At 37.4% G+C, this 26,519-nt stretch overlaps 2 protein-coding genes across 4 annotated transcripts in view; both read left to right on the top strand.

Annotated features, from left to right (window-relative positions):
* The first annotated feature begins 7,096 nt into the window (after nt 1–7,096).
* Nucleotides 7,097–14,816, top strand: spi1b (Spi-1 proto-oncogene b). Of its 2 annotated transcripts, XM_068573613.1 has the most exons (5): nt 7,097–7,442; nt 7,898–7,988; nt 9,204–9,400; nt 11,257–11,407; nt 13,933–14,816. In XM_068573613.1, exons 1-5 carry the CDS (start codon nt 7,401–7,403, stop codon nt 14,241–14,243), a joined length of 792 nt encoding a protein of 263 aa, XP_068429714.1. In that variant the 5' UTR covers nt 7,097–7,400; the 3' UTR covers nt 14,244–14,816. The 2 variants fall into 2 exon arrangements, with proteins under 2 accessions (XP_068429714.1, XP_068429705.1); XM_068573604.1 differs by lacking the exons at nt 7,097–7,442; nt 7,898–7,988 and having other exon boundaries at nt 9,023–9,400.
* Nucleotides 14,817–16,531: 1,715 nt separating this feature from the next.
* mybpc3 (myosin binding protein C3) overlaps nt 16,532–26,519 on the top strand; it is a 32,638-nt gene continuing 22,650 nt past the window's right edge. Inside the window, exons 1-8 of one of the 2 annotated variants that reach the window (XM_068580481.1) lie at nt 16,532–16,556; nt 20,863–21,132; nt 22,725–22,859; nt 23,359–23,436; nt 23,725–23,873; nt 25,168–25,285; nt 25,382–25,430; nt 25,834–25,872. In XM_068580481.1, the coding sequence (XP_068436582.1) occupies nt 16,532–16,556; nt 20,863–21,132; nt 22,725–22,859; nt 23,359–23,436; nt 23,725–23,873; nt 25,168–25,285; nt 25,382–25,430; nt 25,834–25,872 (863 nt within the window). The remainder of the gene's footprint in view (nt 16,557–20,862; nt 21,133–22,724; nt 22,860–23,358; nt 23,437–23,724; nt 23,874–25,167; nt 25,286–25,381; nt 25,431–25,833; nt 25,873–26,519) is intronic. The other variant, XM_068580489.1, reaches the window with a different exon arrangement.

The following is a 26,519-nucleotide window of genomic DNA, read 5'->3' as shown; positions in this document are numbered from 1 at the left end:
CAAAGTGTGACAAAACTTCTGTTGTTGACATGCAACCTGTATCACTTGGAAATTTGGAATTGTAAATATATTTTAGGGACTTAGCATTGCAAGTTGTTACGAAAAGCATGATACAGTATACATTTACTCAACAATACTTATATTTTGTAACACTTTCTATGATGTCTAAAATACATTATACACATACTTATCATGCATTGTCATATGCTTTTTTCCTTTGTATAATTCAAAGGACTCAACTATTTATAATGCTTCATCAAACACAACCAATTAGAAAACATTGTATAATGTCTTATAAGGTCAAGTTTATTAATATCCATAATGTCTGATCAGTCACTGACATTTTAGATTTAATGATGTTGCTTCCAATTGTACTTAAACAAACAATGACTACATTGTAGTGATTTTACAAGCTCATAGTGTATTATAATCTTCTTAATCCTCACAAGTTTCATTATATCCCTCAAAGCACTTCATAATGTTGTCTAACAGTGGTTGTAAAATATTACAATGTATAGTAACATAAATGCCAGTAAAGTGTTATGCTACTTGCTTACACGTCACAATAAAATGTGTTATAATGTGTAATGGTTGTTGTGTTAAAGTATTATGAATATTATTCACCACCGTCTTCAGACTGAAGATGTAAAGATTTGACCAAATGCACTGAACTCATCGGCACCAGGAGTTCACGCTAGATTCACAGCATTAAAAACTTGGTTTGTAGGAAATGTTTGTCACCTTCTTGTTTTAATAAGGAAGAAGAAGAAGGAGAAGAAGAAGAAGCTCATGGTACCAACCTAAATTGGTAGAATTAAGGAAGTTTTTAGTTCCCCTGCTAATTCAGAGATATATAGAAAGCCTGCATTTTTCAACCACCTTTGGCAATTTGCTTTCAGTAGTTCAACAACTCCGCCGTGGACACCTTTACGGATCATCACTGGACGGTAAGACGGTTGTTGAGTGAGATTGTGGGCGTTTCCTGACTTTCCTTATACGAGCACATTGTAACGAGGTGGTGTTTTACTGTAACTTTGTCTATTGTAGTGTATTGTAGTGTTGAGTTTTTGTGCTGATCAATCTGGGAAACAGTTTATTTAGAGCATTTAATTATATGTACTACTTACTTATATTTATTTGTTTTAGACTTTTTTTTTGCTTGTTTGCTTTTGTTTTAATTTGTGTAAGAATTGATGCAAGTCTTAAATTATTGTTTATTAAAAATATACTGCCTAACTCAAACACAGATACAAAAACAAATAGATAGAGATAGATAGATAGATAGATAGATAGATAGATAGATAGATAGATAGATAGATAGATAGATAGATAGATAGATAGATAGATAGATAGATAGATAGATAGATAGATAGATAGAGCTTCTGCCAATATAAATTTGGTTCTTAACTTTTACATCTTTATGGTTTGAAATGCCGGGTGGCGATTTAAATTTTTTCTATATGCAAGGCTGAAACATATTGTGTAACTTGAAATGAACAGACGACAACACATGTTTATTTTAGTTATCTTTTGGTTTTGGTTGTTAATGGGTTGTTTTTTTAAAAAGACTCATACTTCATTCTAATTTGAATGGTTCAATGTTTATTTTTTTTTGCTGTACACAATTAAAGTAGGCAGTTATCTACAGCTATGCAACTAATAAGAATAGTACAGCCTATATATGTTTCTTTCAGACAAAACCTTTCTTTTTTAACTGAATTACTCAACTAACTCAGAAGAAATGTTGAGCGAAGACGATTACGAAATGTTGATACTGCCACAGGAGTTACAGAGTGTGGACATCAACCTGCAGTCATTCTGGTCAAACTGATGTTCTGCAGAAGAGGAGTGCAACACATCCTGTTGCGACGTAGCCTGTATCCTGTTTTCCACAGTCAGTGGTCATGCGCGTCATTCCCCTCTGTGAGGCTCTGTTGGCACAATCTCGTGACCCTGCGCTGTGAATCTTATGATACTGAATCGAGGGAGACTCCACATGTCTGAGAAAAACTCTAAATGTCAGCAGAAAAATATGTATAACAGCAAAATAAAAGTATACAGGACTGTTGGGAAATGACTCTGACTTTGATCTGTCTTGCTAGCGGTTAACAAAAAAGACCACAATAAAGACTTGTCCCTTTTCCTTTTATAATCCTTATGTTTTTGAAGTGTTAAGGAAGCTGTAGTAGTACCAGCAGTGCTTTCTTCAGAATATTAGTAGCTTCTTAAAATAAGTGCACACAAAGATAGTGATGAGAACATTGACACCTCCACACAGCAGTTCCACAGACTTGAGGGGCCACAGTAAGTGAACGTGTAGTAAAAAGCTGCCAATGTAAGTGTTTTCGTGCCTGTGAGGGCTTCGGGCATCAACGATATGCGTCTCGTGACTGCATTCAGACGGAAAAACTGTGAAGCGCTCAGTTACACCCTGTCGTGGTATCAAAGCAGAAAGCCGCACTCGGTCAGCGCTACTGCAGGATACATGTTTGTAACTTCACAGTGTGTCACACTTTAAAACTAATTGAACAACCCTGCTAAATGTAATTCTAATGTATATCTCATGAGACATGTTGTTTATGAGTGTGCTCCATTCAGTAACTGCTGGTCACAATAACATGGACATCTGCTCAGCGTAAGGCAATCCACTGCCGCAGCCCTTTTATAGTTTTTCCAGCCATAGTTAGTTTTTTGTATTGGCTTGGCATTTTGCATTGGTTAGCTTCGTTTAGCACAAAGATTGTAACTAGGGGAAACAGCTAGCCTGGCCTCTGTTCAATATGTGTCGTCCAACACTTTTAAAGCTCATGTTTTGCATCATTTGAGCAAGGCCAAGAAATCGCCCACAACATGCTGTTTTTACAGTTTCATTATTTTACTAATGATGAACCATTTTCATGTTTTTAAGTAAAATTACCACAAAAGTAGTATTCAATGCAGAAGAATGTCCATTCCTAATGCATGTCAGCAGTGTAGTTTTGAAATAATATTGTGGTCGAGCTCATATTAGCTCATAATAGTATTACATATTAGTATTGCATATTAGTATTGCATATGAATTTGGGTAATACCATGGAAATACACAAATACCTAAACCTTACTTAAATAAATATACTAAGATAGACTCCACCACTGCTTATAGAGTCTCTGTAAATTCCTAAGTACGTGACCAATGGAAACATTTTGGAAAATAATGCACTGCATGTGCTCTGTCAGGTATTATGGTCTTTTTATGATGTTGTAATCTACTTGCAGAAAGTGAAAGAGACCAGTTAAAGGCTTGTCGAAACACACTGTGGGATCAACATGAATCACTTACTTTTAACTATTTGTTAGGAATGAAAAAGAAGACAGTTTGTGATGATTTGTATGTAATAAAGTCAAATGTGGTATCTGCCATGTTCTGTGTCCTGTCGTCTCTAATACGTTTTCCATAATAACATCAAACATGTCACAAATATTCAGTTGTCAATTATGTCATATATGTTCAACTACGTTTTAAACTCATACTAACATTCTTTAACAATGTCTCTTTTTCACCTTCTTGTCACCATCCAGTACAACATTTAAGACTTTGATTAAAACCGGTTGCTCTTCCTACAGAGGAGGACAACAAGGCAACCGACCGCATGGAGGTCTGGATGATCCTGGCCATGTAACACGTACATGGATTCATTTAAAGGCAAACATCAAGGAACTGAATCTGAAAGACAAGTTTCCAGTTCCTCATTTAATAATATGTCGTCGCGTGTCCTGTATTCTGCATGAACCTCATCTCTCAGGCCACAAGGAAGACAAACAGACGACAATAGTTTAGATCTATGTATAAAACCTGACTTCAGAGAAACATAGAAGAGGACAAAACCAGAAATACCATTTTAAAAATAGTGTCAGATTAAAATGTTAATGTTTAGTCAATGTCTAGCTAAGGGATATAGTTAATACTAAATGTCATCTGAACTGAATGTAACAAATGCAGCAAATGCAGCAATGATTAAATCAATATTTAATTTTGACCGTCTCTTTAGTCAATACCTCTACTGACCCACGCCGTGTAAAGGATGGCGTTTTCTCAACTGAAACATTCTTTTTAGCTGTTTTGAATTATTTATCGCGTTTCTCAACTAGAGTACTGCACACAAAGATGTTATGGTACTTTTAGAGTGTGTAAAAGTATTTGATGTCGGAACAAACATACAAAAGCAGTTCCTCACTCATACTGCCTTACAATCAAACCGAGAACCCAAAACCCTACAATCCAGCACCAGTGTGCTGTTTACCTCTATGAATATTACATAAAATATGTTCATGATCACTAAAATAGGAAAAGGTAATAAACAGTATGTAGGATCTTTTTTTTTTGTCATTTTCCAGATCAATCTGCACCCAAATAACATGCATACTGAACAAAAAATCGTTGGCGTAACTCTACGACTTACCGAAGGGCTTCTTATAAAATGAACTTCAGCACAGTTTGGCTAAACCTGTACTTAACTTAAGTGTTCCAGTAATATCCAACTTTAACTACATACAACACAATACAATGCTACAATAGATCAACTAAAACTTCAGTTTTAAATGTCAATCAATGTTAGAAAAAAAACAACTTATTATTATAAACTTGACTTAGTATTTAATGTATTGGAAGTGTTTTAGATGCTTTTCAGACATTTTCTTACACAGCATAATTATCCTTTGGCTTTACTGAAAATGGCGGTGATGGAAATAGTGCGTGGAGTGCTGCAGCTCACTCTGTGTATTAATACTCCCGGAAAATGCTACTGTAGGCTATATGTCATCAGTTTTATTCAGCCAGCTGTGATTAAAGTGGGGCCTGTCGAGGTTGCCCACAGTCTGTGTGGTTTTAACAGCTCCTCAAACGGAGACGCAGGCCATTCAGGTCTTCCATCAGTCAACAAAAAAAACACAACTGACAACAAGACAGAAATATCTAAAGCAACTTTTTTACAGTTATATCAAACTGCCTGTAACATAAGAGGATTAGCGTTGTCGAGAGATCTGCACGCATTGCAACTATTTTGAATACTATGTCCAACAATAATCACTATTTTTTTGTAGCTTTTGATAAGTCCTTCCTGTGCGATTAATGTACCTGACTATGTTGCATAAAGTATAAAAGCAATATTTGAAAGACGATTTGAGAATGTTTTCAACGTGTAGTTGAAATCTCCGTGCTCATGTGGATAAATTCACTGACCTCAGTAAGGAGAAAAACATAATCTCAGTATTTTAATCTAAGTGAATGTAATATTTTCAGCGCATTGCCTTATCACAAGGCCACAGTCTTCCTCTTAAACAGGCAGCGCTAACAATATACACACAGATTTGTGCGTCACTGCTACTGTTCTCTTTAACTGTTATCTCTGCATCTTGGAAATGTGCAGTATATATAGTTTTTACAGTTGCCAAAACCAACATACTTTTTATTTTGTGAACATTTAGACACCACGGGCAAAACATTGTTTTTCAATCACTGGTCAAATTTTGAGATTTTTGTGCTATAATTTTTCCACATTTCTTTTTACACTCTAGTGGGGAGAAAACATAACAAATATACAATTAGGTGTTTAATTAATTACACTTGAATCAATACATTTCTCTCAAATTCACCAAAAGTAACCATTAGATAATGTCTCATTTGCTTATTTAATTTTAGAAAACATGTTACTTTTTTTTTCCTTTTTTTTAATTTGTATTATTTTATGGGTGAGACATTATCTTTATCTTCTAGGCAAAGTACATTCTGTAAATAACTTTGACTCCAATATGTCCACGAATGAATTATCCTTTTGCGTGACTTAATCCAATGTCACTTGTAATACAAAAAAGAATGACCTTAATTTAAGTAATAATCTGAGAAAGTTCAATGGCAGTATTTATTATTTAATTTCTTACCCAAATCACCTGGATTCTCACATTTTAACGTGATATAATGCATAACAATGTATTACTGAACAACAAAGTAAGCAATTTCTTAGTAGCAGAGGGACTCAACCCCCCCTCTCCCTTCTCTCCACCAGGAGTTATTGCAGTACCTCCTCTGTGATAATGATAATCTCCATTTACCTCCAGTGTGGTTACAACACAGATACTCTACCTTCATCTTATCTTCCAGTTGTGTGTATAGGTTAGTGTGCATGTGTGTGTGTGTGTGTGTGTGTGTGTGTGTGTGTGTGTGTGTGTGTGTGTGTGTGTGTGTGTGTGTGTGTGTGTGCTTGTGTGCGTGTCTACATTCTTCCTCAACAAATTCCTGTTTACATCTCTAAACAACATGTTGTAGTCATTTTGCGACACTATACACTTTCAGTCTGTCAGTTTCAGGTCTGCAGTCAGAACCCGTACATGTGACTGTTAGTGTGACACAAGTAAAAATAATATCTAGCCTGTTTTTGTTGTGCATGTGACCTGTACATTCTAGCATATCTTTCACATAAATATGTTTTTTGAAATAAGATTTTCTAGAATCATCTTAATGCTTGATGGTGTTTTATAATGACACTGTTTGTAAGTGTATGTTAAACGCTACTACAAATCTATTGGTTTTTTCTACTGTGGAGTAAATCATATACATATTAGTGGACATAATAAGTTTGAATAGTCTTGCATTTGTTAACACTTTGCTTGAAACTCCCCAATTTATAATTGTATGAGCCACTAATGTAGTCACAATAATAAGAACATGTACATCACTTGTCAAAATTTATGATACCTTCCTCCAATGAAAACATATTTGTATTGTTACATATATTATCTGCATCTATATCAGAAAACAAATATTAATAAATACTTTAAAATGTCCTAATATCTACGTAGAACTATATCATAGTGTGCAATAAACCGCTATTAATGTATGATTCCACTGCTGTTGAGACAAATAGTGTGTTGTAATACAAATTACAATATATAAAGTCAAGTAAACTTAAAACGTTGAGAGACTCACTGTCAGGAGAAATTGACAGTGAGGAAAACACTTGATGTCGATTGGCTGCTAAGGGAGGGGACAGCGTGTAGATCCTGATAAATGTGAAGTTTCATGGTCTCCCCTGACAGATCATCAATGGCCAGGAACCTTCAGCAGACATACACTATTGCGCCCACCCACACACATTTTGCAGAAGTCAAAAGTTCCATTTTCAATTTACAGTCAAACAGCGGGCCTGTTCATTTCATTTTATTTGACACAGCTGAAGGCCTTTGAGAGTAGCTCAGGTTATAAGTGTTTGCTGTACAATAAGAGAGAGGGTGAGGCATTTTTAGGTTTTTCGTTGAGTGAGAGGAAATTTTGAAACATTGTGCAATGGTGCCGCAAAAGTTTTGAAAGGTTGTGAGAGCTTTTTATCCTGCAAAGTATCTTACACTCGGTCCGTTGGAGCATCTCCATGTTGCATCCACACAGAATGGAGAGCTACCTCATCCCGCCTGTAAGTATCCTTTTTTGTATTTATCATTATCTAAACTCTGAGGAGACTTTAAAGCTTGGAGGAGTAACTTGAGAAGTTTTCATGTTAGTGCATCATTAAACACATGAAACACATTTAATAGATAGACAACATGTGTTATTTCAAATTAATGACTTAATGTGAGTTGACTTGAATATGAAACGCTACATAAACTGTAAGAGTCTTTTATACTACGGGCGACATGAAAATGAAACTCAAAACTTCTTGGGAGTTTCAGAACAGTAGTGAGTAGTAAGAAAAAAAGTCACAGCTATTACTAATGCTTCATCTGATTTACAAATTACAACATATTTAGATACAAAATTAGCGTTTTATAAAAGACAAATGGTGTGTATTATTATTTAATGTGTGTTATCTGCATCAACATCACTTTCATGAGTTCTTGTGTCTGAAAATGTTTTCATTTGCTCTCGCAGCACTCAGAAGAAATGTACGATCCTGAGATCTACAGACATCAAATTACAGAATATTATAACCCATATATCCTAGATGCAGATATCCAGGCAGGTGAGTTTTACTCCGGGTTTTTTATTTTTTGTCTCATACAAACATAGTTTTAATTGAAATTGTCACTTGTTCTATAAAATACTGTGATGGATGTTTGAATTTTAAAAAAAAAAAAGTGCAAAAGAAGGATGATGACGGTGGGGGACATGAGGAGAATAAAATTACATGACTCTTGTTAACATTTTCATTTAAAGGAAAATACTGTAATTTGTGTCTGCTAATCTTCAAACTAATCACCATAACTTGATGTGGTAATACTGTCTTTTTCTGGTGCACTATTCATAAAACGCCTGCAGTGTGCAGCTGGAGCGCACCACATCAGTGTGGATGGAACACAGGAAACAGATGCTGTTTCTTTCGGCCGCTACAATTTACAGACAGAGAACAAACTTTTGCCCCATGGGGTTTTGTTGATCCAAGAGAGGTATTTTACTTTCTCTTGTCATCAGCAGTTTTGCATATTGCACCAAAACAATCTAAATTGGGGGGAGAGGAAACTTTCCCTGACCTTATAGCAAAATAAGCCCCAACTAAGAAAGCGCCAGTTGTCATTGTGATAAAAAACAAATCTCATATGTATATGTCAAATACTTAGATAATAAGTATAAGAACACTACACAAAAAAGTAATATGACAGTGGGACAGTAGTTGTGTGATATGGCTTTATTATCTTGCTTGATTCAGTAGTATAGTACAGTTGCAATAGTCTGCATGTAAATAAATACTGTCTTTCCTCTATTTCAATAGTTACACTTGAACTACTTGAAAGCTTTAATTCACTTTGGATCCATTCTGGAAAAAAAATGAAAAAGAGTGAAAATTTCCAGTCATCGGCTGTGGCAACAAACAGGAAAGGGCTTCATGCTGAATTCTCTATTATTCTCCTCATTTCATATGTTTTATGCAAACTTAAGCACAATGAGTAAGTAGCTCGTCATCAAGTCTAGTTGCTTTAGACTTCGTGGTTTTAGATATCTAATGACGAAGATTGAATCTTAGAGAGATGCAGTCTGGCTTCTTTCATGACTCATCTCGAACTGCTCAAACATGTAATTCTGCTCCACTTTAAAGACATGTTTAGCACTTTAATATCAAGCCGTGTCCTATCCACTGTGGTTCATTTCGGTCTTGTTTTGGAGTTGTACAGTCCTTTGTTGAAACAAAAGAAAACAAAATGCTGTGGCCATTATGCTGTTTCTCTCTCTCTCTCTTCAGATCACTGGGAGTACCACACTCACCCTCACATACACCCTGTGGAGTTTGAGAATCTCCAAGAGGCTAATTTCACGGAGCTGCAGAGTGTGCAGACTCTGCACGCATCTAGCCTGGTACGACACGACATCATTCGGTACGACGCAGAAAGCCTCCTGGATCCAAATCTTGGGGCACATCCTCATGTGTTACAGCAACCAGTAAGTCCTTCTGTCACCAACAAAACCTTATATTACAGAAATGAACAGTTCATCAGCACACATGGGCGCCTGTTGCACACAATAAATATACATTTAAATCTTATTAGAATTAAGAAAAAATGCTTTTTTTAATTATGTTTTTTATTATGACAACTGTTGAAAAGGCTTTATGAGGCTTTATGACCTTCACACACACACACACACACACACACACACACACACACACACACACACACACACACACACACACACACACCTCCACATCTTAAAACATTCTTTGAGCTCACTGCAGCTCTCAGAATAATTCACAGTTGGGTTTCAAATCCAAGAGACCACTCAGGGAGCTGGAGGCCTTTTTAAAAATAATAATTTCTTCTCACAGAGTCTGAACGCTTAGTTAAGCTCATTTGGTATCACAACTACACACTCCACCCCTACAGTTATGAACCAGTGGACCATAACAGAGGTAGCCGCATAAAGGCGGAGTATCACTTACCAAGTCAACATTTTCAAAGTGTAAACGACTTCACTTCCACGAACCATTTAATGGGTCCAACTTTACAAGCCTTTGTTGTGCAGACGGGCAGATGTGTTTTAAATGTATACATATATATATGGCACAATTCAAACATGTAATTTGAAGGTGCTTTGCATGTTTAAATGAAAAATAAATCTAGACTTCAAAAGAGTGAATCTGAAAGAAAATGTAAACTTAAGTAAGTACAAAATGTACAGGTTTATTTTATTTGTTGTTCTATCATTCATTATTTTAATTTCTAATCAAAATGACATGTGAACGCACCTACAATTTTTCCACTTGAGGTCACTGTGAAGCCAAAGGTGCCACACATTTCAATATATTCCACTGTTTGGTGTAGCTCAGTAACAATCTGAAACAAGCAGATACATTGCTGTGAAGTAGTGAGAAATACATTTAAAAAAATGTAAAAAGTAAGACAAAAATAATCCCTGTTTACATCTGGATTTGATTGGATGGATAGGATTGTAATAATGAACAATGCATACTAAATGTATAACATTTGAAAGATATTCACAATGAAATAGGATAGTAACACTGGAAGAATTTACATTCCAGGTGTCAGTATTGAGCACGGGGCAGATTTATAACATACATACACAAACACCTTTCTATTAAAAGACAAAACGTGTTTATTTCAGCTGCACAATTTATATTTTTGCTGTTTGTATACATTACAAAGACAACTCAAAGCATGTGTGCATTTAGGTCCCATGATGGTCATGCAGAGAGCTCCCAACTCACCCAAAGTGTCAGACATGGTTGTTTTAAAGAGGTTTTGGGAGAATCCGAATAAAAACATATTTCTTTGAAAATGTGCGTAAATATCATTGCAGGTGGATTCAGTTGATTAACTTAAGTTAACGCATCAACACCACAGAAAACGATATTCTCAAACTCTGAATCATCCATGACCATCACTTGGTCAGTGCCCGGTCAAACTATGACGTTCTAGGTACCCCTTCCACGTTGTGGCCGTGTTAGTTCCTGTCGTACATGCATAATGGATTTTCACAGGAGGTTGAGGTAACACAACCACATAGTTAGGTTTAAGAAAAGTGTGTGTTGACGTTAACTTGACTGACAGTTGGTATTTGATGAGTTGGGAGTGAGACTGGGTTGGCTGACGCAGCACTGAACTGGTCTTGAGATCACCAATAAAAACCCTCTGTATTCATTCAGTCCCAGACTTACCTGTGCTTCTCTACTGATAAGTGCACATATTACTGTCAAACATTGTTTGTTTATTTGGAATATGATCAATAAGTTTACCAATGTGTTGTTGATTTAAGACTTAACTGTGACTTTTGGGTTGTAGGTGGCGTTCTTTCCTCGGGCAGTGTATCCACCACATGTGTCCCAGCGCAGCTCTGATGATGAGGAGCACGGTGCACAAACTCCCACACTGGAAGTGTCAGATGAGGAGTGTATGAGAGATCGAGTCTCTTATGCCACACCAGGAGAACTGGGTTAGTAGAGAGATTTACGGGATACTTCAAGTGCGCAGTTGGGGAGCTCTCCAGCTCTCTCCTTAGCAGTTAACACGGATACTTTAAGATGACCCATGTAAAGATTGTCAATCATCCAGGTCATGATATATCTAGAAGTGTTAAGTCACTTGACTTGCTTTAGATCAGGGGTGTCAACGCCCGAGGGTCAGGACTGGCACGTCAAAGGGTCCAATCCAGCTCACCGGATGACTTTGCAAAGGGTGAAAATTTGTGATCTGATAATATAGATCCCACGTGCTTACACAAGGCTACGTGACACAACAGAGTGTCAGAGTTTGGACAAGTTGCTATTTATTTCAGGACAACGTAGAGCAAAGAATATGAATTCATTGTAGTCCGATAGGTTATTATGCAATGGTTTGGCCCATAAACTCAAATTACTTTGAGACTCCTGCTTCAGATTCTTCAGTCTCAAGAATCTAAAGCCGGCCAGTGTTGCGTTCCCCTCATTGTGATGGTGGAGGTCTGGCATTGAGTCATGTCAGCTCTGTATTCTGCTGACAATTTAAGATGCACTTTTAGGACGAGCTACTTGTTGCGCAACGGCTTTTACACTGCTGGCCATGCATCTTTAACGGAAGTGGGCTCACGAAAAGACAGACCAGTTGTTTGTCTGTGATAAACTTGAATGTTCTTGGTCTCCAAAGCTGGATTTGTATCATGGATTGTGAAAACTATTCAACAGGTGTACTAGGAGAATGGCAATGGCTACCTTTTTGGCCTTCTGATGAGGCAGCCCCTTGACAGATTTTAAAGAGTGATCTTTTGGTCCAAGCCCTTCTGCAGAAATTTGCACATTAACATGAAGCACTGATGTCTCATATGTTGCTGGTCTGGAAAATGTGGCTCTGTCTGTACCAGCTCCGTAAATAAATTTGCGTACAATGAACTGTTTCACTGACAAACATCCAGATGTGTTCACCAACAAGAGCAGTAAAAAGTGCTGGTTTATATTTAACATGTTTTACTTGTTTAGTAGACCTGAGAGGAATCAACTGTGCATGTCTGCGAGCACAGCTGTTGTGTTCAATGTTTCTGTCTGACATGAACACGAGCAGGAAGCAGGAGGAGTTTAGTGAGCATCCAGTATGCAGTCCAGTCAGTTTAACACTGAATATTGAGGAGAGAAAATGAGCTTCCTTCTAGTTTTGCTGGCACTCGGTCACTGCTCGTTACAAATATTGGGGGGGGGGGCAGTTTTCATTTGTCACAAATTGGAGGGGACGCGTCTCTCTCAAATTACATGCTTGTTCTCCACTTCTTTGGCCAGTTTGGGACCAGCTGAGCGCGAGTCGTGTCTGGCAGTATCTGCACTGCCTATAGCTGAAGGGGATAATTAGGTTTGTTTTTATTCAGGTACATTTGTGAGCACTTAGGCGACAGTGATAGTGTGTCATTGGCTTCAGTGTTACTTATTGGACCTCGGCCACATCAAGGCAGCCCTTTGCATTGTGTAATGCAATGCTATTTTTAATCTAATCACAGCCTCACTGAGTCCCTGTACATTTGGCATGAGCAGTGAGGAATAACAAATAGATAAATAAACATGGTTCTCAGAGTGTAGAGCCCATCTGTCCACCACAAATATATGGGAAAGTTTCCATACTCAGAGAACTGCCATCGACAGTTTGACTGATAACTGGAATCAGACTTTGTCATTAGTCTGTTTACAAACTGGCGACCAAATAGATTTTTTGTTACTTAAAATTTTAGCTACATTGAATGCAAGAAATCTGCAAGCACCAATATTGAAATAAAACAATTACAAATAGGATTGTATATCATGGGAAACATACAATTGCCATTGATTTTGTTCTTGGGTTTCTCTTTGAAGTTGAGATTGATGATTTCTTCTGGACTGGTACAGACAATGAAGTGAAAAAAGTGTACACACTACATGTTTTATCTTATTATCCAACCTTTTTTTTAAAAAAAAACAGTTAACATGTCATCATTTAGATTTTTCACACAGCACCAGGACAATGTGGAAAACACTAAAATGATGACTCACAGAGGATTACATCCGTCAGTATTTCTTAAATTTATGTGTACCAGTAGTCATTGTTGTCTTGGAAAGTTACTTTGTATTAAAGATTAAGAAATATGACCTAGAATATATATATATATATATATATATATATATATATATATATATATATATATATATATATATATATATATATATATATATATATATATATATATATATATATATATATATATATATATATCTTTCTGCTCCACTTCCTCTTTTTTATGTTAATGCTAACAAGCCCAATGTCTGAGTTATCATATTTAATTAATATAACAGATGTTGTTAACAGGTTGAAACTATAGCAAAAACAATTGTCTCACCCCACTATGGTGTCACTCTGCCACAGCAATACAATTAGGGCTTCATGCTGTTTATTACAATCACATGGTTGTTTTCTTTCTTCAGTAGAAACCAGTTAGTAACGACGCAACACTGATGTTTCCAACAGGCAATAAAAAGAAGATCCGATTGTACCAGTTCCTGTTGGACCTTTTAAGGAACGGCGCTATGAAAGACAGTATCTGGTGGGTGGACAGAGACAAAGGGACGTTCCAGTTTTCCTCCAAACACAAGGAGGCTCTCGCACATCGCTGGGGAATCCAGAAGGGAAACCGCAAAAAAATGACCTATCAGAAGATGGCTCGTGCCTTACGCAACTATGGCAAAACTGGAGAGGTGAAAAAAATAAAGAAGAAGCTGACGTACCAGTTCAGTGATGAGGTGCTGGGGAAGAGTCATCTGGAGAGAAAGTACATGTAGGAAGAAGGGATCCTGAAATGTCAAAATGTACGCAATGAAAGTGTTTGATGCTTAGATGCTTAATGAAACTTGCTGTTCTGGAAATTGAATTGTTTCAATATCTTCATTACTGCTGTAAAGTCGACCAATAATTGACGGTATGAAGTCAAAAGGCAAAAAGTGTAAAGAGAGAGAGGGCGTTACATTTAATGCATCCTAAACCCTGGGTCACTTTGATGCTCAGTATGCATTTTTAAATGTGGGTGCTTGCATAACTGTGCATATTCTTTTTGGAAACTTATGTTTATACATTATACATACGCAATGTTACGGGACAAATCTTTTGTTTAACTAGAGTTGAAATATCCTAGTAGCCTTTGGTTTAATGTGTTTGACTCTTTGTGTGTTAAAAAGGCTTAAGTTGTCTTGAGGGTAATACTGTGTGTACTATTCCATGTGTATATAATAGCAAATTCATATTTAAAACAAGAAGACACAAATAAGTAATTAATGGGACAGACTAATAGAACAAATAGAACAATTATATGACCGTGGTATGCTTATATGACAAAAGCCTTGTACATGAAACTTTGTATCTTCTATTGAGGAAGTGCTTGTAAAAAAAATAAATCCTTCATAAACATATGTGTATGTTGGTTTTTACATCTCACAACAGAGATAAAAACACAAAGAAGAAAAAGACGAGCTCTCATGTTTCACTACAGCTCCTGAGATCACTGTATTTCTTCACTACATTTACAAACTACTTTTGCAGATTGGATTTAGTTCAATAAAGAACAATATTACAGCTCTAACAACTGTGAAGAGAACAAAATAATACATAACACGAAACAAAAACACTACATTACATTACTTCAGTAATTTTCTAAAATGTAATGCGCTGTGTGTAAATATAAAAGTATTACAGCACCTGGTGTCCCAATGGCCAACAGCTCCCCTCAATGGTCGGAGTGTAAGTGATGCCCATAAGTAATAGGTGAAGAGGAAAAGCTATATCATATAATAACAAAAAAATACAATGCAAGGCAATATAACTTAACAAGTGGTGGATAATCAGTGTTATTATGGCAGGACCAGACGAGTTCTGAGTATGTTAGGAAACCAACTAAAGCAACAGATGTTCAAATTCTGAAATACAGCACTGATCATTTCTGTGGTCAACTTAAACCACATCTCACAATGAATGCAGGTCCATCTGCAGGGTTCAGTTGTGACATAGTTTTTCAGATCAAGTATATATTCTTTTCACTCTGTTTAACACATATTCAGACACCTCCATATGCACTATTTTTTTAAATTACTACTGTTGTCTTTAATGTCTTTTTTATATTTATTGTTGTTGGATATTGTGTATAAGTACACAGAGCTAAGAGTTAAGTGAAATCGGAGTCAAACTCCATGTATGAGTAAACACACATGGCCAATAAAGCTGATTCTGGTTCTGATATTTTATAGTATGTTATAGGAAAGTAAAGTTACATGAAATGAAACATAGAGCAATGTATAGTAACAGCAACTGTTATGAATAGAACAGGAAACCATATGAAAATAATTTTCAGCAGTACCTTTTCTAGCTGTGTCACTTTTCTTGTATTTTGTGTTCTTGGTAGCTTAACATTCTTCAAATTGACAAAACAGCAAGTCACATTTGTTCCTGAGATTGTCTAGAAAATGATATAATGCTTGTGTGGAAAGGGCAGTCTGCAGGTGCTCAACAGAGACACAAATTAATGCAAATAACCAAACCAAAATTAACCTGGACTCTGCAAGTGTGGGAACTCAAATGGAAACACACTTGTCTCTGCCAACAGATAAAACAAACCTATAGATCACATATTCTCTACCACCCGCTCATATTCATTCTTAGATTTACAGGGTGACTTGGTGCAGCACAGATGTGGGGAGACTTTTTGTAGATTAAAGGCTCTAAATTTAACCACTGACATGCATCCCTTCCCCTCCCTCTCAAGCCCTATCATTCAGCCAAGGTGTTGGAGGAAATGATGGTTGAAATATAGCCCGAGGTCAGACGTGAGTGGGGGACGTGCTGGGGCCGGGTCGCTGTTGGGATGGGATGGGGAGTACAGGGCGTGGGGTGGGTGGGTGTTCCTTTAGGCATTGTTGGGCCTCGGAGAAAAAACATGGCAGAAGAGGTGGGATGGTTCATGAAAGTAGAATGGGGGGGCTCTTTTGGCAGCAGCACCACTATTAAAGGCACAGAGTCGAGATAGACGGCAGACTGCTTAGGGACAGTGAGTCACACTGTGGAGGAGAGAAGATCATTCAGGATGCCAGAGCCAGTCAAAAAAGCAGGTAAATATGGTGCTTCAGGTACTTTTAAAGTTTTTGTCATAACGTTTTCTTAACAAATGGAAAAACTTACAGGGCATTGTTTAATAATAGTTTAATCATGTTGTTAGACTGTCTAAGAAAGTCTACAATGACCGGTTAAAAAAATGTAATTTATATGGATGCTGCAACTGAATATCTAGTTGTATGTTTTACTTCCTCTTTACTTTCTCCTGAAACACACTTCTAAGAAGCTAACTGTTTGATATCACAATATGTGTGAGACGATAATTTGCTGTGTTGGGCCAGGCACCTCTGAAGCAACTGTAAACCAAAACCAAACTGAACATAGTGTTCATGATAAACAATGATATACAATTTGACTGTTCGCAGAATAATGAGATTATTACATTTCACGCAAATATTTTCCAGTTTGAATCAAGTTGTTTGGTTGTATTACCACAGTGTTCTTTAAGTCACTATTTGTGCCGTTTTGTCACAATTAAAAGCTCTTTTTTTGACACTTACAAGAATATATTCTACATTGGTGTAAAAGTAGTATATCACTTGACTTGAGGTTTATCAACAGACAATAACAATCAATAAAATAGAGAAATGAAGTTTACATTTTATAACAAGATAGAGTAAAATTAACTTTTTGGACTTCACAAGGACACTGAAGTAACAATAGCAGATAATGCTGTAGATCAAGTAATATATTTGTCTATAACACTATGAAACTAGCCATTATGCTATATAAACTACTATAAGTATGACTTTTGTTGAGACAAAAATGAAATCGGGTGGTCTTTAAAATGTCCTGCAGATAGTAGTGAATGTAATAACAAAACAGTAGATCGGGTCAAGAAACTGTCGACACTTCCAACACATCATATCATGGCTTAGTAAAGTAGCTCAGTATGAATGCTAACATAGCCAGTAGCTAAAATCACAACATACTGTGTGTAATTATCCATGCTTAGTTAAAAGTGTTTGCCAGTGGCGTGATAGTACTCTAAGCCCCTTTTGAACGAGTCAGGAACTCAGCCGCACCTCGCATGATCCAGGTGGAAACATTGTGTCATGTGAAATGGACACTGTCACATTTGTGTCACATCATTGTGTTCACAAAATGCACCACTGATCCAAAAATGTCCAACAAGATTCCAACTTGACAAATGAGTTTCCACAGTTCCCTCCCCCCTTGTTGTTTGTGGAGTGACGCCATATCACATATCAGATGACACATTGCAGCCCAAAAGGCCAGCTTGTGTGTGCTAAGACTTTTAGTGTTGTGGATTTGTTCAGGAAAATAACAGTTAAGATCGTCTTGCGCCCTGTGACATTATTAGCAATCAACACTCTAATAAACAGGATGCTTTTGAACTCAGGGTTTTGAAGTATTGCAATAATCATGGTTTGCTTTGTAAACTTTAAAGTAAAAAATATGTATATATCTATAATTAATTTTTTATTTTTTTTTAAAACAGTGTATCAAATGACAATTTGACAATGTGATATGGGTTACTTCTAATGATGAACCAAGAGATAATTATCACCTGAATGCGCAGCTCGCCTCGGTGTCGTACGTTCGACCATGTCATTTCGCTTTCCGACACTCGTGCCTTTACAGTTTTAGTTCACTTTCAGTTGGCTCATGGCTTCGTTTTCAGCTAAAAAGATCTTAAAACATATTGTACACCACCTGCTCAGTAACAAACGACGGTGAATACAACAGAACATCAGAACATTTAGCAGCTAAAGAGCAACGTTGACAATGTTGCTCTTTGTTTGCTGGCTGTGAGCAAAGTAAACAGTTTGCTGACAATTTCACCATATCAACTTAAAAAGCGATGATATGTCCAAAAAAACCAAGAATGCAGGTTTGAGACAAAATGTATCCATTCTTACATGCATTATAGCAACAAAATGTGGACCTACTCGTGTAAACAGTGACCCAACGCTCCACTGGTACCAAAAGGTAGTTTTAGATCAAGCAACTAACTTAAATAAAATTAATATAGTCAGATAAAACATGTAATAAATAAAATGTGAATAAGTAATGCAATTAAATACATTGAAATAGAAACATGATTTCATACAAGAACATCTTGAAAACAACAGTAAATTATTAAAAAGTTACATGTTAGTTTACTTTTGCAGGCCAAAAAATATAAAAGTCATCCCTAAATTAAAAATGGAATTTTTAATCTTGCTCAGTTTTAAAATAAAACAAGCGATTGTAAATGAATAAGGAGCTTTGACAGAGCTCTGTGCAAGAGTATCGTTTATTGAGACAAAAAGACTTGAATCATCAGACTTCAGAGATTATGATCACTTAACGGCTACAATTTTATGTTATTCAATATTATTTTTTCGAAATCAAAGTTTTTGAAAGTATACCCAATAAATATTTCTGAACTGTAATAAACCAATTAATTCCATATTGACTGCAATTAGGAGATTCCTACTTTAAATGTGGTAAAATTGTGTGAAAGGTAACGCAGGCCGCATGAGTGATTGACAGCGTGACAAGAGCTCGCTGGCTGCAGACAGACGCTGTTCACTCGGCGCTCCCAGAGGCACAAAAATAGAGTCCAGTTAATCCCGCAGCTATGATACCTGCGCCGCCGTAGCAGCTGAAGTATGCCAGCCTTTTTTATTAGTCCAGTACATATGTATGCTATATATAAACTCACAAGGTCATCTTGCGACACATGTTTTTTTTTTTTTTGTTTAGTACAGAGAACTGTTTCGGACTCTGGATATGTGTATCTCAATTAAGCCAACGTACATTGCATGATTCCAAACACCTGCGTTACCGTCAGACACATGTCTACTCTCAGAGATGGCACTCACTATTTTTAGGTCCTTTTTAAAGATGACATGTGTTGAAGAATGATGTTGCTATGCATGTTTGAAAATGTTTCAAAAGTTAAAAAGACCTCGCAGGAAAGACAACAGATGGTGTTCTACACAATGAGTGTAAAACTTACTTTCAATAGACTGACCCTAGACACCATGTATTGTTTTTTCCCCCCATTTAGGATCACAATCCATGCCTGTTACTTTTACTAATAAGTATAGATAGTTTTTAAATCGTGTATATTTACTGACACTATACATAAGTACAATTTTAGTTAATTGTACTTTATTGTATCTTATGTTAATGTATACTTCTACGACAAATTATTGGAAAGTATTGTAGTTTTTACTTTTTTCTGACACCTGTAGTTACTTGCAAATAAATATTTGACATACAACACATATCAGAACAACATCAGTATGTTATAATGTTTTGTTATAGATTAAACTACGGTACAATATCAAGATTACTTATAATAAGTTCCACACTGACCATTAAAATGCTGCTTATGTAGCAGTAATAATAGTATATTATGCACAATAAAAAACATCAGCATGATAACAACTTTTACTGTTGATATTTAAAGTACATTTGTCAGATGACACTTTTAAACTAAGTTAAATTTGAAATGAAGGACTTTATTGTGTTATTTTACTTTAGTGAAAGGTGAGTATGTGTAGCACAATAACAATGTTAATGGGCTGCTAAGGTCACATTACAAACACAAGGGCACTCTCCAAGGACACCACCACTGAGTTGGCAGTCAAAGGAACGCATTTGTCAGCAACCTGATTTATTGGTGTTTATCTAGAAAAACCTTTGAGGTTTTCTGCCCTTTTACTACATTTTAAACTATGAAACAGTTTGCTTTCCCTCACTCAATATTTACATTTACTCTTTCATGACTCCCCACATTAACATTTATCTTGTTAGGACGGAAACTATTAAAGTGAATTCCAAGATTGTATAAATAAGACTCATTATTAAGCCAGATATTGGTGTTTTGAGTCACTATGTGTTGACTACAACAGAGCAAATGAATAAGTTCTCAGCTAGCCCCACCCAGTGTGCTGCAGACTGTACAACACTGTGCTTGTTCAGCACATGAGCAGCTCCGCTCACTTTATGAGCCTGCTTCTTCGTTGTGTGCTCAAACAGAATACCTCCCTCCCTCTCCTTCTCTCTTTCCTGTTGCACTGTTCTTTTGTCAGGCGAGACGTTTGTTTGTTGATAGAAACTTCCAAGATTATAGCTTCATAACAAAAATGTCAAGGTGCAATAAGTATAACTGTTACCTTTTTTTTCACAAGATGTAAAAATAAATATTTTTAATGTCCGTTTGTCAATTATAGTATGTGTGTTTTATCCCTATATTATTTGATTACACCCTTAAAGCAGATATTTTAAACAAAATCACACTTAAAAATGCTCACTATTCATTTTGAACCCACATTCCCTCTTCAGTTTCAGCGTTTGCCAAGAAACCAAAGACTCAGGAGGCAGAGGAGGGGTCCTGTGTGGTCTTTGAAGCAGAGACCGAGAAGCCTGACGCTAAAGTAAAATGGCAGTGCAACTCAAAGGAGATTGCCAGTGGCGACAAATATTTGATCACAGCTGACGGAAACAAGCACTCCCTCGCTGTAAAAGCTATTACCAGGGAAGATGCCAATGTCTATGCAGTGATCACTGGGGGGTCAAAGGTCAAGTTTGACCTGAAGGTCATATCAAAGCCAGGTGGGAGACTTTGATGCTGCAGCTGTGTGTTTGAGCTCCCTGCTTGCTCACCTGCAGGCTATGTCGTCACAGAGCACAAAGCAAAATATAGCACTCAATGCAGAAAACCACTGAGGCAGTAAATACTTGATGCACTGCATGCACTTCATGTTTTGGCACACAAACTCACATTTTGCACATTGTGACAGCTGCTCACCGACAAGCCTCTGAAACACCTTTGTATGGTCTATCGAAAAGAACGATTTGATCTTAGAGGACTAGTTTAACATTTTGAGAAATACTCTTGTTAGCTCGGTTGCAGAGAGTTGTGATGTTGAAGGGATGGTTTGAGCGTTTAGAAGTGGGATTATATGAGGTACTTACCCATAGTCAGTGTATTACCTTTAAAAAAAACTTTAGAGAAGCAGACAGGAGTACAAATCAAACCCTTAAAATGATTTTTTGAGGGTTGGCTTTTATTTCAAGTGGCTAAAATATGTTCTGTAGCTGCCACTGTCCACAGCACATAGCTTTGCTCCCATGTTTGTACTGCTGTGTGCTTCATTAAACTGGAGCTGTGTCGATCGCAGTCTAACGTAATACACTGACTATGGATGCCTCATTCGACCCTATTTGAAAAGACCAGATAAATCTGTTAGCGAGCTAAGCATAAAGACAGAAGGCAAACGCCTGGCTCTGTTCAAAAGCAACAAAATTCACGAACCAGAACTTCTAATTGATTCAAGTTCACTAATTAGCACGTTATATTCCAAAGTGTAAAACAAGAAAGCTTTTTGGGCCTTGACGATTTATACGAAACAAACGTGACACAACATGCACTTAAAATGTCAAACTATTCCTCTAAGATCTGAATATTTCCATTCACTGGCTTAATCACAATCATTTTGTTCAGCACTTTATCACATCTACAGAGCATTATTCAGCTTGCTGCAGTGACTGTGTGCTAAGTGTGTCAAACATCAACATCTGTGCCATTAGTGTGTCATTGTAACCCGCTGAGGTCGTTTGTTTGGATTTGATAAGGTGGAAACAAATCTTGAAGAAAGGCAGCAGACTAATGGCCCAGTGTGCTAAAAGAGACGTCCCACAGCTGTCTGTGGCCCACATCATAGCCACCCTTACTCTGTCTGCACGGAGACCTTGACCCTCACACAGCACATTATTTCCTCATGAGTAACACTACTTGACTGGTGCTCAGGATAGGCATGAGAGGCAGCTGATAACACATGGAAAAAGCGTTCAGCCATTCAAAGATGATAAGACGGATGAAATATGTGGGTGATAGATGTTCACCAGAGAGTTTTTGCACGTCATAAAAGAGTTTACAAGTATCACATAGATTCAACTGTAGACATTTAACTAATTATTGGACTTGGTACATTAAATATTGTCATGGAAAGTGCTTCACAAAGTGAAAAGCAATGTAAAAAAAAAAAAATCCCGCTGGTTACACACGTTTTCTACGATTATAATTTAAGTTGAACAAATTAGTCATTTGCCTTTTTGGAGCTGACTACTTGTTGATAGGGGTGCAATGTACAGATCCAATATTGTTACTCTTACATGTACCCGTCATCTCTACGGTAATACAGAAGCTCCCGTTGAGGCCCCGACCGATGCACCTGGGGAGACTGTGGTTGAACCAGAACAGGCTCCTGCTCCGCCTGCAGCAGCACCCACTGAGGACCAGACCGCTGCCCCAGCACATGATGCTCCTCCAGCTGAGGGTGAGTTACTGAACCCCTTTCCTTTTTCAGTCACTGACATTCACCATACTGCTCATCATAATGTCTTACTCATTGACTTAAACTTTTCCTGGAAATGTCAAACATGACAAACACACTGCAGTCTGAATGTACATGTTTATTTTGGCATTGGGCTTATAGCTGCCATTTATGTCTCCTAGTAGCCTATGTTTTGATACATATGCATAACATATAACTGCTTGTTTATTGTTGTTTTTTATTCCCTCATGAGCATGTGTAAGCCTGGGAACCCTTGGGTGTTGAATGAAAGTATTTAAAGTTGTTACTTTTTAATACTTTTATTCAAGTGTCATACACCCAATGCTCCTACCTTAAATAATATTGAAATAATGCATTTTAAAATGAAAGGTTTTTCATCCAATAACTCTATGCAACACATTTGTGCATTTTAATTCAACATTTATCCCTTAACTTTATGTTGTGGTATTCTGCGCTGACCTTGTTGTTGGTCTTCATTCAGAGGACCAGCCTCCAGACACCAGACAGGACCTTACTGGACTCTTCACAGAGAAACCAAAGAGTGGGGAAGTCACTGTGGGTGAGTGGCTTCAAATACAGGAATTTACAGAAAATAACATGTTTGTAATAAGTATGTCGTATTTAGCTGAATAAAGTGTCTTAACAAGGTTTAACATGAGTTTTTACACCATAATTATTAAATCGTTTCAGTTCAAACTGAGCTATAAAGAAATTGTGAAATGTGAAAAGAAGGAAACTAAGTGAGAGCATGCAAGGGTATTTGCATGCATAGAGATAACAAGACATGCTGCATTGATTATAGGAATCTGAAGTGCTAAGACCCATGGTAAATTAATCTTTTGCGCAGGTGAAAACATTACGTTTGTGGCCAAAGTGAATGCTGAGTCGTTGCTGAAGAAGCCCACCATTAAATGGTTCAAAGGGAAGTGGATGGACCTCGCCAGCAAGTCTGGAAAACACCTGCAGCTCAAGGAGACGTATGACCGGAGCAGTAAGGTACTGTCGACCAGTGGCCGCCGACATTGCAGAAAACCCCCTTTTCACAAAGATATGACGTTGGAAATGGAAGCGGGGCGCATAAAATTCCTCCATTAAAATAATGTATGGAGTTTGGATTATTTAAAAAGGGTCATTTATTATCACACTACCATTTAATTATCACGGCAAACAATTACGCTGAACTGTAAGTAAAGTACAAAAAATGCGAGGTAAACAAATACTGTTTCCTCTTCTCAGCCTATGCAGGTCACGTAAAAAAATATCCAAAGATCCGTACCAAAGACCCATTTAAAATGAAGGAATCCTTACTGTTTAGCATGCGACCAGTGCTGAGCCTATGCCGATTCGTTCATCAGATGAACGAATCGTGACCGTGTCTTTGGATCAATGTTTCGTTCTTCTGCCGGATACGAGTCTCCGGCAGAAGAACGAATCATTGAGCCGTGTTCGCCTCCGCTTTCGTTCATCTGTCGGTCTTTGGATCTTTTTCCCACGTGACCTGCATAGGCTCAGTACTAGGAAACAGAAATGATTCGTTCATTTCCCGACCCGGTCTTTGTATGAGTCTATGGATCCTTTTTCACGTGACCTGCATTCAACGAATCATTTCTGTTTGATTGGCTGAGCCTATGCAAGTCCTGATGCGCGGCCACGAGAACATGAACAAATCTTTTTTTCAGGAGACTCATGGATTCGTTCATTTTGAATGAATCGTTCACGAACAACAGATCACCACTGGCGGCATCTCACCCTGCTTGTGAGACATGCACGATGGAAACTGGAAACATTTGCGTAGCTCACTGTTAGCTCGCGAGCTAACAAGGCATCTGGAGACACATAATATATGTCTGATGACATGTAATTCTATTGAGGAAATACATGATATGTACTTGGTCAATCGAATTAGTCCAAAAATGCAACAAAGGTGTTTTGCAAGTATTGTCCTTCTCAGCCGTAGGTTTGCAAGCTCTTGCTTCAGTCGCTCATCCTCATAACATGACAAACTGCAGGCACATTACCTCAGATATTAAGTTGTGGGGCGAAAGGTAGACCCTGGAAGTTAACCCTTCAAATGTTAGGTTAACAATTTCAGAACAAGATACCAAAACAAACTTTTACCAGGAAATTCAGCAGGGAAAATCAGTGGCACACGCTATACAAATCCCCACATCCGAAACTCACTAATGTTAAACACATGAAGCATACAGACAACAAGGTTTTGAATCAAAGATGTTCACCTCACACCTGTCGTGTAACCCTTCACACGTCTCTCCGTATGCTTGGGTTGCAGGTCTACACCTTTGAGATGCAAGTCATCGAGGCCAAGCCAAGTTTTGCTGGAGCTTACAGATGTGAGGTTGGATCCAGGGACAAGTTTGACAGCTGCAATTTTGACTTGGCTGTACATGGTGAGCGGGCATGTTGTTAGCGTGTTTGTGGCACTTATTAGAATTGTTCCTCACACCTCACAACTCAGTCACTGACATAATTCTCTTGCATTTCAGATGCTTGTGTTGCTGAAGGTTTTGACATAAGAACAGCTTTCAGGCGCACGTAAGTTGTATGTTGTAAAAGAAAAAAAAGAACATTTGGTCACATTGTAATCGATTACATGCTGATAGATTAGTTTACTTTACTTTCACATATTAGTCATATTTCAAGTTTCAGGATCCAAATTGTTTTCTTAGGATAAAAAGCATTCATATAACAAACTCTGATGAGGAATCTATGACAATATATAAAGATTACAAATTCTGACCTTATACTGCTTCAGTGCTCAATTCATATCTGGTGATCTGAACTTGATTGAATATGAAGTTTATTTTTCAAATGAGATAAAGATCATGTGATAAAAAACAACAACAAATGAATGTACTGTAAATCATAGCGGCAACATGATCCATTATATTTAATACTGTAACTGTAATAAGTAATTGTGAAAATGCTAACCTATTAGGAACGAAGCCGGTAAGAAGAGAAGTGGACCACAATCAAGGTAGTAAAAGGGGTTTGTTGCAACAATGTTTGCTTGCATACAAACTCCGAGGATTCTGATTGTCAAAGCACAGAGAAACAACACCCGAATGAGAGGCTCTGTCTCTCTTCTGTGGCCTGTTTCTTCTCTGAATCAAGTCAAACAGAACCAGTGTTGTGGATGGTGCAGCCTTCAATCTGCTGAATTTTGAGAGATGGACCACAGAACAAAGACCAGAGAGAGCTGAGAGGACTCAAATTTTAAAAAAAAATCTTTGATGTAGTCGCCAAGTATAGTGGCTGTCATTGTGTTAACCTTTGACTCAGGCAGATCTTGATTGGTTCAGATTTGGTTATTAAACCAGCACTGGTTGCAGCCATCAGCTCTCTCTGATCTGCTCCTAGGCCTCGATCGAAACAGCAGAGCCAGCTGCAAAAACAGCGACTCGGCAGAGTGAGCTTTGACGCTGGTTTGATCGTACTGAAAGGGCAGGATGTGCTAAGACACACAGGCGTTTTAGTAAATGAGCTCTTCCACAGGGTTGCCCCACAGAGGAAGTGCAGCTCTGGTGTGTTGTAACTTTACCACATAAACCAGAGACTCAGCTTGTAATCCTGCTGTCGGATCAAAGACAGGAGACAGGCACACAGTCAAATCCATGCCCTTGT

The sequence above is a fragment of the Clinocottus analis genome, unplaced genomic scaffold (genome assembly GCF_023055335.1).
Source record: "Clinocottus analis isolate CAN_PGR_092001 unplaced genomic scaffold, fCliAna1.0.p SCAF_1, whole genome shotgun sequence".
Taxonomy (NCBI): Eukaryota; Metazoa; Chordata; class Actinopteri; order Perciformes; family Cottidae; genus Clinocottus; species Clinocottus analis.
Note: the sequence above shows the minus strand (reverse complement) of the source record. Positions and strands in the feature narration are given on the sequence as shown.

Excerpts from the sequence above, each read along its gene's own strand:
- spi1b (XM_068573604.1), top strand. The coding sequence starts at position 9,062 with ATGTTTAGCACTTTAATATCAAGCCGTGTCCTATCCACTGTGGTTCAT. Across the intron at positions 9,401-11,256 it reads CTCATGTGTTACAGCAACCA|GTGGCGTTCTTTCCTCGGGC; the intron begins GTAAGTCCTTCT and ends TTTGGGTTGTAG. Across the intron at positions 11,408-13,932 it reads TGCCACACCAGGAGAACTGG|GCAATAAAAAGAAGATCCGA; the intron begins GTTAGTAGAGAG and ends TGTTTCCAACAG.